The 14,431-nt window shown below is 38.5% G+C and overlaps 1 protein-coding gene across 1 annotated transcript in view; it reads left to right on the top strand.

Moving 5' to 3' along the window:
- Positions 1-7,660, top strand: part of LOC140508361 (uncharacterized) — a 36,524-nt gene extending 28,864 nt beyond the window's left edge. The window contains exon 4 of the mRNA XM_072616214.1: positions 486-7,660. Within this exon, the coding sequence (XP_072472315.1) occupies positions 486-2,074 (1,589 nt within the window). The 3' untranslated portion in view covers positions 2,075-7,660. The remainder of the gene's footprint in view (positions 1-485) is intronic.
- The last annotated feature ends 6,771 nt before the right edge of the window (positions 7,661-14,431 follow it).

The raw sequence follows: 14,431 nt of genomic DNA, 5'->3' as shown, positions 1-14,431 counted from the left end.
TTGGGTGTTTACTAGTGTTCTGGCCCAGATAAGCTAATGTGGTGCTATACAATAAATCTCTAAAAGCTGCCCACTCCTTTTCTGCTCAAATATTACAAACTGTGTTGGTTTGTCTTTCTTTCCCTATTAGCCAAAACCTGTTCTCAGAGAGTCACTCTAATCTGTTGACGTTAAGGCTTCTGGTAGTGACCTTGCCTTGCGGCTGCTGCTTTCATTGAATGTAAATGTTCACTCTCTGATGAGTCCAGCACCCTGTAGTGTGCATCTCCTTTGTCACTTTCACATCCTGTCTGTCTCTTCTCCTTATAGTTACCTAGTCTATGTAATGCCAATATTTGCTCCAAGAGTATATATCCAGCAAGTTTTGTTGTATTTAAGTTAGTAATGAGCAGGGTCATGAGCTGAAAAGTCTTCACTAACCATTGCTATTGCATATATTTGTGTGTGTGTCTTTCTGTGTACATGTGTTTGATTATTTTCTTCAGATGCAGAGACCAGGTTCGAAGTAAATGAGATGCCGAGAAAGCTGGGAAATTTTGTGGAAGAATGTGACCTGCAAAGATTCATGAGTGATGGTCTCTGTGACTTCAACTGGAGAGGAATCCCCAACTCTAATATCCAGGTAGAGAGAAATCCAAAGAGTGACTGTGAATTTGAAAAAGTTGGAAAGAAAATCAGGCAGTCTTCAATCCTAAATCACTGTAAGAAAATGACCTCAATGAATGACTGTCTTCAAGATAGTGAATATAGCAAGTTCTTTACTGAACAGGTAGAGCTTTTTCAGTCCCATGAGAAGGCTTCTGGAATGCCAATATATCCAGGTAATCAATGGGAAATGTCCATGAACTGGAATTCAGACCTCATTAAACATCAGAAAAATGATATTGGAGAAATGCTTTCTGTAAATAGTAAAGGTGGGAAGGCCTTGAGTCGGAACTCTAAAATTATTGCTCATCAGCAAATTCCCATTAGAGAGGAGCCTGATGAATATAATGAAGGTGAAACAAGCTCATCTCACCATTCATCTCTTCCTTGCCTGCCTGGAATGAAAAGGTATGCATATCCTCAGCGTGAGAAGGCCTTGAGTCGGAACTCTAAGATTATTGCTCATCAGCAAATTCCCATTAGAGAGGATCCTGATGAAAATAATGAATGTGAAACAACCTCATCTCACCATTCATCTCTTCCTTGCCTGCCTGGAATGAAAAAGTATGCATATCCTCAGCGTGGGAAGGCCTTTGGTTGGAACTCAGATCTTGATAGATCTCAGAAGATGCCTACTGGGGAGAAGTTTTATAAATGTGAAGAATGTGGGAAGGTTTTCTGCCACAGATCATTCCTTATTCGCCATCAGAAAATTCACACTGGAGAGAAACCTTTTGAATGTTATCAGTGTGGAATGTCTTTTAGACAAAGTTCCAAACTAGCTATCCATCAGAGCATCCACGCTGGAGAGAAACCTTTTGAATGTTATCAGTGTGGAATGTCTTTTAGACAAAGTTCCAAACTAGCTATCCATCAGAGCATCCACGCTGGAGAGAAACCTTTTGAATGTTATCAGTGTGGAATGGCTTTTAGACGAAGTTCCAAACTAGCTATCCATCAGAGCATCCACACTGGAGAGAAACCTTTTGAATGTTATCAGTGTGGAATGGCTTTTAGACAAAGTTCCAAACTAGCTGTCCATCAGAGAATCCACACTGGAGAGAAACCTTTTGAGTGTAATCAGTGTGGAATGTCTTTTAGACAAAGTTCCCACCTTGCTAGACATCAGAGAATCCACACTGGAGAGAAACCTTATGAATGTGATCAATGTAGAAAGACTTTTAGGCAGAGTTCCCAACTTGCTATACATCAAAGAATTCACACTGGAGAAAAGCCTTATGAATGTAATCAATGTAGAAAGACTTTTAGACAAAGATCTCAACTTGTTATACATGAGAGTACCCACACTAGAAAGAAAATCTTTTGTGATCTGTGTGGAAAGGCTTTCAGTTGGAAATGCAGTCTTAATGCACATCAGAAAATCCACACTGCAGAGAATCAGTTTGTTGCTAACTTGGCAGAAAGCTGAGCCAAAACAGGGTTTTTAACACCCAAGCAGGAAAAGAGTGGCCAGCTTTCAGAGATCTGTTGTATAGCACCACATCAACTCATCTGGGCCAGAACACTTGTAGTCATCCAAAGTGGTTTGATGAAAATGATGGGGAAATTCAGAAGATGCTAAATAAAAACTGAGAACTCAACAGGCCTACCAGTAGGTTACTTCATCCATCTCTAAAAAGGCCCCATTTAACTCCAGCAAAAGTTAAATTCAAGTAAGGTTAAGAGAGATTCAGGATTCTTGGTTCAGTGAGAAGGCAGATGAAAATCAGTTTTGTGCTTATAGTAACCATACAGAGTGCTTTTATGATGCCCTGAAGGCTATGTTCTGGTCAATGACCTATGGCACATCTCAAGTACTCAATGCTGATGGATTAGAAATAACCCTAAATCCACAGGGAGTTGGATTGAGCTCAACACTTCCATAGCATTCTTTTTTTTTTTTATTTCATTTCATCATGAATTTTTCATCAACTAAATGTTCTATAATTTTTTAAAAGGTATCACTTACCTACTTCTAACTCTGTGACCAAATAGAACCGTGTAAATTTTTGCCTATTCCCCAGTTTCACTGACATTATAGTGAAATATCTTTTAATCTTCTGTATAGTTTTACCTCTTGCTATGTATGTTTAATAGATACTATTATATCACAAGTTGTCTACATTCTCCTCCCCCCCCCCCCCCCCCCCCCAATCATTAATTCTTGCTTGTGGAAGTTCGTAGCACATTTTGAAGTCTTTCTGGGGCAGCTTTCTCCTCAGGAGGGGAGGTCCAGGACCCAAAGGCAAAACAGAAATAGTTTTTAAATTGTCCCAGGCCTTGAGGACCCTTAGAGTTCCAATTCTCAATCAGAATAAGCTGAGCTTCTCCCAACTTCAGTAGTACCATCACAGGCCATTATTCTTCTACAGTCTATACCTGGGACAGCTTTCTTCTCAGGAGGGAAGGTCTGAACCCAAAAGGAAGACAAAAATGTTTTATAAAACATGTGGCCTTGAGGACCCAGAAAGTACCAATTCTCCATGAAAATTAAGTTTTCTAGCTTCTTCCAACTCTAGTAGTATCATCAATGACCAGGATTCCCAAAGTCTTAATGGAGTAAGAGCTAGGGATTTTCATACAAGGAGGGACCTGGCCATTGACACTTGGCCATTGGGGTAGTTGTGCCAAAGCTGTCTCCTTTGACAGCTTTCTTTGTAGATGACCCTCAAAACATGGCACCTCCTGAAGTGACTGGGGTCATGGAGTTGACATAAAAATGGCTCCATTCTCCACTGCTTGAGTCATGGTTTTTCAGAGGAGGGAAGTGTTGAAAAGGGACTTTCAGGATGAGACAATTGAAACACATTTCCAGTTTGTATATTTTGTTCATGCCTCAATGACCTTGGGCCTCCAAGTTGGTATGGCTAGAGTTGCCTGCAGAAGATGATTGCCGTTACCACAAAGATTGCCTTTCATGATTTGGCATGCTGTTCAAAATTAGTCAAATGAACCAGCCACAGCTTAACCTGTGGGAGCCATGCACCAGGCAGACCTCGTAGCACTTGCAGGCCTCAAGGGACCCACCCACAGTGAGGAGAGGTTGGGAAATGGGGTCCCCAAGGCCCAGGACAAAGAGCCAGGGAGGGCCTAAGGGCACATCTGCCTCACACGGCTCCTCAAAAGCTTGTGAGGAGAAAGTGGCCATAGCATGCTTAAGAGGCCATCCTCAACCACTGCTGATGCTGTTTACCATTTAACTCAGGTTGTACTCAATCCCTCTCAAGCCATTCCCCAACTGATGGGCATCCCTTCAATTTACAGTTCTTACCACCAAAAAGAGAGCTGCTATAAGTACTTTAAAACATAATTTTTTTTTCTATTTTCCTTTATCATCTTAGGAAACAGATCTAAGATTAGTATTATTAGATCAAAGGATAGGCACAGTTTAGTATCTCTTTGGGCATGATTACAGATTGTTCTGAAAAATGAATGGATCAGTTCAGTTGTAACAGTGAATTAGTGTCCCAAATTTTCCACATCCCCTCTGAGGAAGGAATTTATAATTTTTATACTGCTAGATATGATATGTGTAATGAATGTACTAATAATTTCATTTTCTCAAGAGCTGCCTTTTCCAGCTTGTGAGTCAGTTTCACAATACAGCTTGAATTGATCATTCAAACCTTGACAAGGCTCAGAATCATTGGCATCCTTCTGCCTGCATACCTGAAGTAAAGGGAATCCAGGATTGTAGAAACTGTTCCTGTCACCAAACTATGGTCCTGTATTCTAGGGGAGGTAATCACAACTCTCAAAGACTTGACTCCAGAACTGTTGTATTATGGAACTTATAGGTTTCTGAGAAATCACTAAATGATTGTTTGTTATCCACCTTCCCAAGTTGTGATTTAAGTATATAACCTATGCTTTCACTTCAGCTAAGAGAACCTTCCTCACCATGAAACTGATTAATTAAACTATATGATTACTGGTATTCCCATCTCTAGGTTTGCTTTGTGGGTTTCTGAGTATTCTTAGATTACAGACTGGCTCATTAAAATTCCTGTTAACACCTCCAATGTTTGTCACTTTCCTCTTCTGATGTTGTAGCTTATCTGATAGATATAACATGTATCTCAAGATTGTTTTAAGTTGAATTTCTGTAATAAATAATGAATTTGAACATTTTCTCATATGACTGTCATAATTTTTATTTTTTCATCAGAAATTTCCTGTTCCTAGTCTTTGACCATTTATCATTTGGGGAATAACTCATATTCTTGAAGATTTGACCAAGTTCTTTATATATTTGAGATATTGTATTGTTAATGGAATGGGAAGATCTTTCCCATTCCATTAATAGGCCTAGGTGACCTGCTTAAGTCACATGGAAGCCTGAGTCACATGAGTTTAAGTCACACGGAGCAGAAAGGATGGAGCAGAGCTGAGAGGAAATGAGACAAAGCAGTCAAAGCTGGGAAAGAGAGAGGAAGCAAAAAAGCTGGTGTGAGAGAGGAAGTGATTTTGCTTAAGGGAGTTGGTTTGTGGGAAGGTCTGATAATATGTACTGTGATGGATTTCTTTGTTACTGTGATGGATTTGACTTTGGTGTTTGAACAGAGTCTGTTATATCTTGCAATTCAAACCTGGAAATACACTGGCATATTCATAGCTGATGCTATGGGTATTGCCTTGTCAATATATTTGGTGTCACAAACAGGATTGCAAGATATAAAACCTTTACTTGGAGGCAGGAAGGTTCTAAGGAAGGAAATTAGTATCTTGGGATGGGAGGATTTACCTTATTCCTCCCTAGTGAGAGGATGGTCTAAAAGTACAAGAAAATTGTGAAACCCAGAGATTTAGAAAGATATTTGCAAAGAATACAATAAAAATAAATGGCCAGGGTGTGTAGGAGAGGATGGGACTTATTAACAAATCATCCTATAATGTGTAAAAGCAGAGACAAATTGCTGGAGGAAAAGGTTCAGATGGAAAAGGAGTTGGCTGGTTTGCAGGAAGCTTTCTATGTTACAACATTTGAGCTTTCTTTTAGAGGAGCAAGCTAGAAAGTTTTAGGTGGTAGAAGAAAAAGTTGCTGTTAGTTAAACTCAGAAAAAAGTTAAAAACTAACAAAAGGAATGTACATGCATCCCTTGCACAGTCTGGGCCCAATGGGGCCCAGGCACCTGGGAGGAAGATGCATGGGAGGAAAATGAAACAAAGTTAAATGAGGAGGCTTCTAAGAGTACAGAGGTTTGCCCAGTTCTAAGAAGGAAGCAGGAGAACCAGAGGGAGGTTGGGGGGTGGGGGCCACACAGTGTTTAGGGAGGTAATTGAGGATTTTACTCAGCAGAAGGTCACATATTTTGAGTCAGTTTCCCCAAAAGATGGGAGAATCATTAGTATTTTGGATGATGAGAATCAGTGATGAAGAGGCCAGAGGAGTAAGGATAGATGACATAGATTGTTTGGAATCCATAGATATTAGAATCCTTTTTTACAACAAGCTCTTAGGGATTACCATATGCAAGGAGGTAATAGTGTAACTAATGTGTTAGCTTTGGCTGTAGAAGGATGCAGTAAGCAGTATCTTATTGACTGTGGCCTAGTGGAGCTAGACCCTGGTAGTCACTTAGAGACCATGTGAGAAAGTTAAAGGAAGAGGTAATGAAAACCACAAATAATGATTGGAGATGCCAGTGCTTATCAAGAGCACTCCCTTAAGAGTTTCTCATAAGAATAGTATAGTGATGACTGCTCCTCCTGATTACAAGCACCTAATTCTGATTCTACTGATTTGGGAAGTAGGGCACCCTGTTTTGGAGGTCCTGGATAAGATTTCACAGTTAAGTGACCTAGGAGAACAGGGAAAGATAAATTTCCTCAAGAGAGAAGAGCCAGCAGATTCAAAGTCAGAATAGATTAAAAAGGAAAGAATTGTTCACTGCTCTATTAAGAGCAGGGATAGATTTGGAAGAATAGATGGTATTCCAACTAACAAACTATACAAAATGTACTGAGAATATTTTATACTGAATAAGAAAATAAGAACTGCCCTTACAGATCCTCTTGAAACATATCCAAGTTCGTCACACCCGCAGGGAGAATAGGAAATTGGCCAGGCCCCAACTCAGATTAAAGAAAGTACACCTCTGGCCAGAATGATGACCCCAAATCTGCAAATTAGAAAACAGCAATGAGTAAGGCTATGATAGTGAGTTCATGGACTCCAGAAGCACAGCTGATCCTATATCTACCCTGCTTCTGGTTATTGTATCCTTAGTTTTTTTGACTTTTTGTCTGTTCACCTTGTTTGCTAGATTTGTTTCCTGCAGGCTTAATACCCTCCGCTTGTAGATGCCTGATTGCTTAAGTTGGATGTCACCCCCTGTCCATGACTGTGATATCCATGACCTCTGAATCTGGCATTGACCAAGCTCTGGATGCTGGCTGAAGAACTGACTCCTAAAATGGGACCTCTTGGGGGCAGGGTCAGCTCCATGTCCAATTTCAGTAGGAAGCAGCTATGGAAGAAGAGACCTTTACCTCTTACACCAAGGGATTTTGGGCCCCAGTCGATTGAGGTGGTAATGATGGGGTGCTGGTGTTCCAGCCCCACCCTAAGATTATTTTATGTGCTTATTTTGTGTTATACCTGTTATATTGTTGTAAAGTTCTGCTGATACCATGTGCCCCATTGACCTGTGTAATAGATATGAAAGATCCTAGGGATAAATGTATTGTTAAGGGAATGGAAGATCTTTTGCATCCATTAATAGGCCTGTGTGACCTGTTTAAGTCACATGGAAACCTGACTCACATGAATCTAAGTCACATGGAGCAGGAAGGCGTGGAAGAGCTGAGAGCAGGTGAGAGAGCAGTCAGAGCTGGGAAAGAGGAAGCAAAAAAGCTGGTGTGAGTGAGTGGGAGAGATTTTGCTTAAGGGAGTTGGTTTGCGGGAAGGCCTGATAATGTGTGTAGACTTCTTGGTTACTGTGATAGATTTCTTTGTTACTATGTTGGATTTGGTTTTTTGGTGTTTGAATAAATGTTTTGGTTCTATCTTCAATGAATAGATTCTGTTATATCTTGCGATTCAAACCTGGAAAGATGCTGGCATATTCATAGCTGCCTCTGTGGGTATCGCTTTGATGATTTAGATAAGAGACCTTTATCTGAGAAACTGTCTGTACATTTTCCTCCTAAATTTTCTGCTTTCCTTCTTATCTTTGCTACACTGGTTTTATTTGAACAAAACCTTTTAAATGTAATTTAATTAAAAAAATTCATTTTGTACTTTTCTCTGCTATCTCTTGTTTGTCCACAAATTGTTCACCTGTCCATAAGTCTGAATGGTAATATGTTCCATCATGTTCTTTTAATTTCCTGTGATATCTCCCTTTATATCTAGGTCATGTGTCCATTTTGACCTTATCTTGGTAAATGTAGTATTATATTGGTCTCTGTCCAATTTCTGACAGACTACTTTCCAGCTTTCCCCACAATTTTCACCAAATCAAGAATTCTTATCATGAAAACTTGTCATTTTACAAACAAAAGATTACTGTAAGCATTTGGTATTATGTCATATATGCTTACTTTGTTCCACTGATCCATCTTCCTATCTCTTGGCCAGTACAGACAGTTATTTTTAGTATTATCATTAGTTTTTTAAAATTTTAATCAATTTTATGTTTAATTCAAGCATTTCCATAAAGATGACAGCACATGAAACAGCAAATTATGTACAGCTTGTCATTCTTTTAAAATAGATAATAAGTTTATGGTGTAAGTTTCTTTTTTTCTTTTTTTTCCTCCCTGCTTTCTTTGCCCTAGAGATGGCTACCATCAGAAACAAATATGTACATATGTTTAAAATCATTCCAAACATACTTCTATTTATCAGTTCTTTCTCTGGAGGCAGAGAGCATCTTCTTCCTTCATATGTCCTTTGTATTTTTTTGGTTGCTTATAATAGTGAAAATGGCGTAGTCACTCAAAGATCTTCTTTAAAATATTTTGCTATTACTGTATCCAGTGTTCTCTTGGTTCTGCTCCTGTCCCTCTTCGTTATTTTGTCCAAGTCTGTCCATGTTTTTCTAAGATCATCAAAATCACTTTTTCTTATATAGTACAATAGTATTTCATCTCAATCATCTACCACATCTGGTTTAGTCATCCCCCAATTGAAGGGCATCCAATTCTTTTCCACTACAAAACAGGTTGCTATAAATATTTTAGAACATATAGGTTCTTTTCCATTTTCCATAGTTCTCTTCGGAAATAAACCTAGCAGTGCTATTGATGGGTCAAAGGGTATGCATACATCCAGATTGCTCTCCAAAATGGTTGGATCAGTTCACAATTCCACCAACAATGAATGTCTCACTTTTTCACATCCCCACTAACATTTGTCACTTGCCCTTTCAATCATTTTTGCCAGACTGATTGGTGTGTAAAAAGTGAACTGAACTTCTGTTTCCACAAGAAAATATGTAATATGCCAGAAGTCTTGTATTTGCTGGGGAAGGCAGGGAAACGAATTAGAAATTAGAAATCCACAAGGATTTGGGAGCCTACTTATTAACATATCCAAAGGTCAACAATTTCTTTCTTGGCTTTAGATAAAATCCACAACTTCAAAGGCTGGAAAAGAATTTCATTACACTTCTTATATAAATGATGAAGAAACCTTAAACATCCTGAGTTTGGCCTTTTATCAATTAAGTGAATTCTTATAAAAGAATTTATAACATCTTTCTATAAAGAAAATAAGGAATGTGTCAGGAATGTAAACCCATGTGGAGTAGGGTTTAGTGAACCCTGAAGTGCCTACCTAATGGGAGGCAGGTGGGAAATGCAAATTGGAAACAGGGCAGAAAAAGACTTGGACAGTCCATTACCCATTCATTCAGGGAGGAATGAACATAAAATTAAAATCTTTCCTGACTTCACAAAGATTGTTGTCCTTTTTAGAGTGATTATATTTCTCACAGGTATAAAATGATATCTCAAGGTTGTTTTAATTTGCACTTCTCTAATCAACAGTGATTTAGAGTATTTTTCCATATGACTTGTTTTTTCTTTGGAAAACTGCCTGTCCATTTCTTTTTGATGTGGATGCAAACAGTGCCCTAAGAGTTGAAAATAATATTAAGGATTGGCTTTGTGAAGCCCCTGGTTTCTTTTCTAACCTGAAGGTGCCCTAAAATCTATCCCCCTTATGTTGAAATACCATAAAACTTCCCCCTTATCCTGGACCATAAAATTCCTTGTCTTCTCCCATCCTGGCTCGGAAGGTTTCCCCTATCTCCCTTATCTTGTGTCATCTATCTTCCTCATTCTGTCCCTAAATCTCCAACTCCCATTAGAAACCCTAAAATTACATCATCATCCTATAGGCTGTGTATATAAGTCTAGTCTTTTCCTATATCACTGCCTTTTGTTTAGCTCCTTGCTAAATCTCAGGCTTGCTGCTTTTGTGTCAAAAAAAACTCCCAATGGCCAAAGAGAATGTCTAAGTGGATTCATTCACATCTGAACCAACTCTCCCATCCCTCTCTTCAACATATTGGTGCTGAAACCCAGGAGTCCAAATATGAATTGGCCTCTGATGATCTTCTCCTAGCCTCTGTGATAAGAGGTAAGTGCCCTTTTCTTTGTTCTCTCTCCCAGATCTTTTTGCTCCCACTGTCTCTCTAGCAGAAAGATCCCTGGAGTGTCCAGTCACTGCCAGTGGCATCTGAAGCTTCACTGACTTCTGGGCAGTCAATCGGACTGTGGACTCTCGTATAAAGACACCCTTGTGCTGGGTCGGTCACATTTTTTTCTCCCCTCTCCCCGGGATACTGGGAAAAATGGCGACAGGCTGCTTGGAGACTGCTGGAAGGGGAATTTGGAGAGGAGAGCTTAAGGAAAAGTGGCTGTTGTTCCACTGTAACATAGCCTGACCTCAATATAATCTAGAAAAGTAAACTGTGAAGGGGATTTCTAAACAAAACAAGCTTAGTAAGAAGTTTGGTCTCCAAAACTTAAAGAAAAGCCTCCTTGCTCTGCTTGAGGAGACTTTTTACCCTGTGTTGCTCTCCCTGCACCTTGGTTTCCCCTATATTATTCCTTCCCCTCCCCCGAGGGACATTGGGTGGGCCTGTGCACCTGGTTTTCTTTGGGGGTCCCTGCGATGGGGTTCAGACTCTGGGAATTTCCTTGAGCTCCCCTGGAATCTCCTCACTTAACCTGGCTTTTCATACTCAAATTGAGCTCTCCTTGTATTTCCTCACAGAATCTGGCCTTTCATACTCAAGTCTGTGACCATTGTCTGTTGCCCTACCTGCTTCCCACCTAGGCGTCCCCTAGTCTGATGTTTGTTGATTACCTCCAGTTGTTTCCAGCCTTTGATCCTCCTTGGAGTCCCTTCCTGAACTTCTCCCATCACTCTAGACTACCAGACCCCCCCCCCCCCATACTCTTTTCTGTATTTAAGTCCCACCTTGCCTCCATGAAGGCGCTCAGATGCAATCCAGCTCAGACTTTGTCTAGCTGGGATTCTATCTGGCCCGCTTGTGAATACAAGCGTTACAAATACTTAGGCTCCTTAAGAGGCAACCCAATTAGGCGAATCCTTAATAAACTTTGTTTTCTTTGGCTTTAAGAAGGCTTGAGTCGAATTCATTCGAGCACAACCCAGACTGTCGGTATTTTGGGGTCCCCCATCACCCCTATAACCTCTTCAGGTCCAGCAGTTGGAGGCCATGGACCTGGGTACACCTTCCGATGCTCTATCTGGAAAGGTAAGTCCATTTCTCTCAATTCTCTCATCGCTAGGGAATTGGGAAAACTGGGTGCTCCCTTCTCTCTGTACCCCAAGACTCCTTGTCCCCATGCCCATGCCTGCAGGATCGCCCTGCTCTCCTGGCCTACTGGGCACCAGATCCTTGCAACTGGATTCAGCTGGACTTCCCTGAGAGTTGCCCCTGGGTTAGCAAAAAAAAATGTGAATTTATGTATAATAATCTTTTCTTTTAAAATGCTACGAGTATTGGGCTTTAGAAATTAAAATATTACCACTACTGGTTATGAATCCAGATTTGATTTGTTTATCCGACTAAGTTACAGTCACCTGGTTAGTAATTAATTGGTTCTGTTTCAAGTTTTAAATACATAATATTTGCTTGTGGTATAGTTATATTTCTGAATTTTCTTAACTGTAATTTGATATTTCCTATGTCATTAGAAAAGCAATTTCTCTTATAATCTAGATGTTGTTAGATTAAGAATTGTACTCTCAGATTATGATAAGTTGTTAATTAAAACAAGAATTTTTGAACCATCTAGTCATAAATTCTTATCAAGCCTGTGAAGTCTTTTCTACGGCAAGAATTCCTACTGAGTAAATTTTTAAAGGACTGGTAAACTGTTACTATGATAAGGCTATTTGATTGGGTATAGGAAAAAACTGAACTTCCTCCCCAAGGTAAACACTTTTTGGTACTTAAGAATTTGTGATTATTGAAAATTTTGGTTTTATGGCACTTTGGGGACTTGGGATACTTAAGAGACATTTTGCACCAACTTGGTTTCTATAAATGCCAATCTTTAAGGTTTCCAGCTAATTTACTTAATGAAAGTTTAGTTATGACCCTTTTAGCATCGAGAGTGAATTGTGAGCTTTTTGAGAAAGGGAAATACTTTTTACAAAGAAATGCTTTGCGCATCTTTTTGTGTGTGATGCTAAAGGCCTGCTAAATTTCCATTTGCAAGTTAATTTGTTTCAATAACTTGATTGATACTAATAACAATTATATCCAAATATACCACAAGTTTTCTAAGATTCACTTCTAGGTTTGTTGGATCAGCTTTAAATAGGTGCTTTCAGAGAAACAGAGTCATTGGTTTGTGCTTCAGTTATCCTAAGAAAGGGCACTCTTGTGAAGTGTATGAAAGGTTCAATGCCCCACTCTAAATTTTTAAGGGGTGGACACAGAAGTGAAAAGTTGGAATCTTAGGAGATTCTGGAGGTTTTTTTCATTGATCTTTAAGGAATTTTGAAACACCTCCTTACAACTCTGGTCACTCCCTTCCTGTACTCTCTTCCCCTGAATCAAGAGGGTGAAGGGATAGGTCAAGATAAAGAAGCCAGCCAGGCTGAACTTGATAAAATAGACAGCCCATCCTTCTGGCAATTATTGTTATATGATTTCGAAATGCAATTGATGTCATCTGAAGTTTATTGTTTTTCTCTTCCTATGTCTTCATGCAGGGTTTTGCTGGTGATATATAGGAAAGCTAATGACTAATGTGGGTTACTTTGTATCCTGTAACTTTGCTAAAATTATTAATTGTTTCAATGAATTTTCTAGTTGAGTCTTTGGGATTTTCCATGGATATCATCATATCATCTGCAAAAAGAAATATTTGTATTACGTCATGCCCTATTATGATTCCTGCTATTTCTTTTTCTTCTTATTCCTGTTCCAGGATTTCCAATGCAATATTGAATAATACTGATGATATTAACTCTTATCGTGAAGGTTCCAAGCTCATCCCCATTATAAGTAATGCTTGCTGACAGTTTTAGGGAAATGCTTTTTACCAATTTAAAATAAAATCTATTTTGGCCTCTACTTTCAAGTGTTAAGAATAGAAATGAGTGTTGATTTTCATTAAAAGCTTATTCTTCACGTATTGATATAGAAATATGATTTTTGTTATTTTTATTATTAATGTAGTATATCATGTGAATAATTTTCCTTAAGTTAAGGGATTCCTGCATTCCTGGTATAAATCCCAATTGATCACTATGTAGAATCTTTGTAATATATTGTTATTTTCTTAGCTAGAATTTTAATTAAAATTTTTACATCCTTATACATTCATGAAATTGGTCTATAATTTTCTCATTTTTTTCTTATTGATGTGAATATCAATTTATTTGTTTCATAAAATGAGTTTGGTAGACCCCTTCTTTGCCTGTTATTTCAAATCATTTATTTAATAATAGAATTAGGAGATGTTTAAATGCTTGGCAGAATTCCCTTAGAAATCCATCTGGTCCTGATACTTTATTTTTAGGTTTTATGACTGCTTGCAATTGTTCAAGGAATATACTCATGCACTGTGTATTTTATTATAGAGAAACGAAAGTAACCATATGGGGAAAGGAGAGATCTTTGTTCAGTAAAAATGTAATATTTTATGAGCTGGGGTTGGAGATTGAGCTAATGTATAAAAAAGACACTGACACTGAAAAATAAATTATTTCAGTAGCCACTAGAACTCAAGAACTTTGGTGATCAGGAGTCAAGAGACTGATGGATATCATACAAGAGTGGTGACATCTGTAAAGCCTTTCACACTTAGGATGGTTCATTTATTTATCCAACCTGCTACATGTAGAACACATTCAATCAATACACTTGGCAACCTGATGCTCTTCCATTCCATTTTATTTTTTTCCATTTCTAAGGAGAATATTTCACTTTTTCTGAGGTTCTGTTGTTTTAAAGCAATTATCTTCCATGTAGATAAAAAACTTTTTTCCATTTTTAATTTTGATTTAAGATCTCTGATTTATGTTCTATTTGTAATCTATATTTTATTTTAGCTTCCTCTTTTTCTATTATCAAACTTCTGAGCAATTTAAGAATTCATTAAACTTTTCCTGATTCTTTCCATTCCCAAGAATTTACAAAATTTACTTTTTACATGGTGTTTTGAGTCCTGATCCTTCATTGCATTCTATTTATTCGTAGGATGATCAATCACTACAGGAAAGCTAAGCTTTTCTTAATTTGTAATTCATCTCTTGAATCCCTGAGTTGTTCCTATCAGAAGCTCTCGC

The sequence above is a fragment of the Notamacropus eugenii genome, chromosome 5 (genome assembly GCF_028372415.1).
Source record: "Notamacropus eugenii isolate mMacEug1 chromosome 5, mMacEug1.pri_v2, whole genome shotgun sequence".
NCBI classification, from domain to species: domain Eukaryota; kingdom Metazoa; phylum Chordata; class Mammalia; order Diprotodontia; family Macropodidae; genus Notamacropus; species Notamacropus eugenii.
The sequence above is the reverse complement of the archived record's forward strand: the minus strand, read 5'-3'. Positions and strand labels throughout refer to the sequence as shown.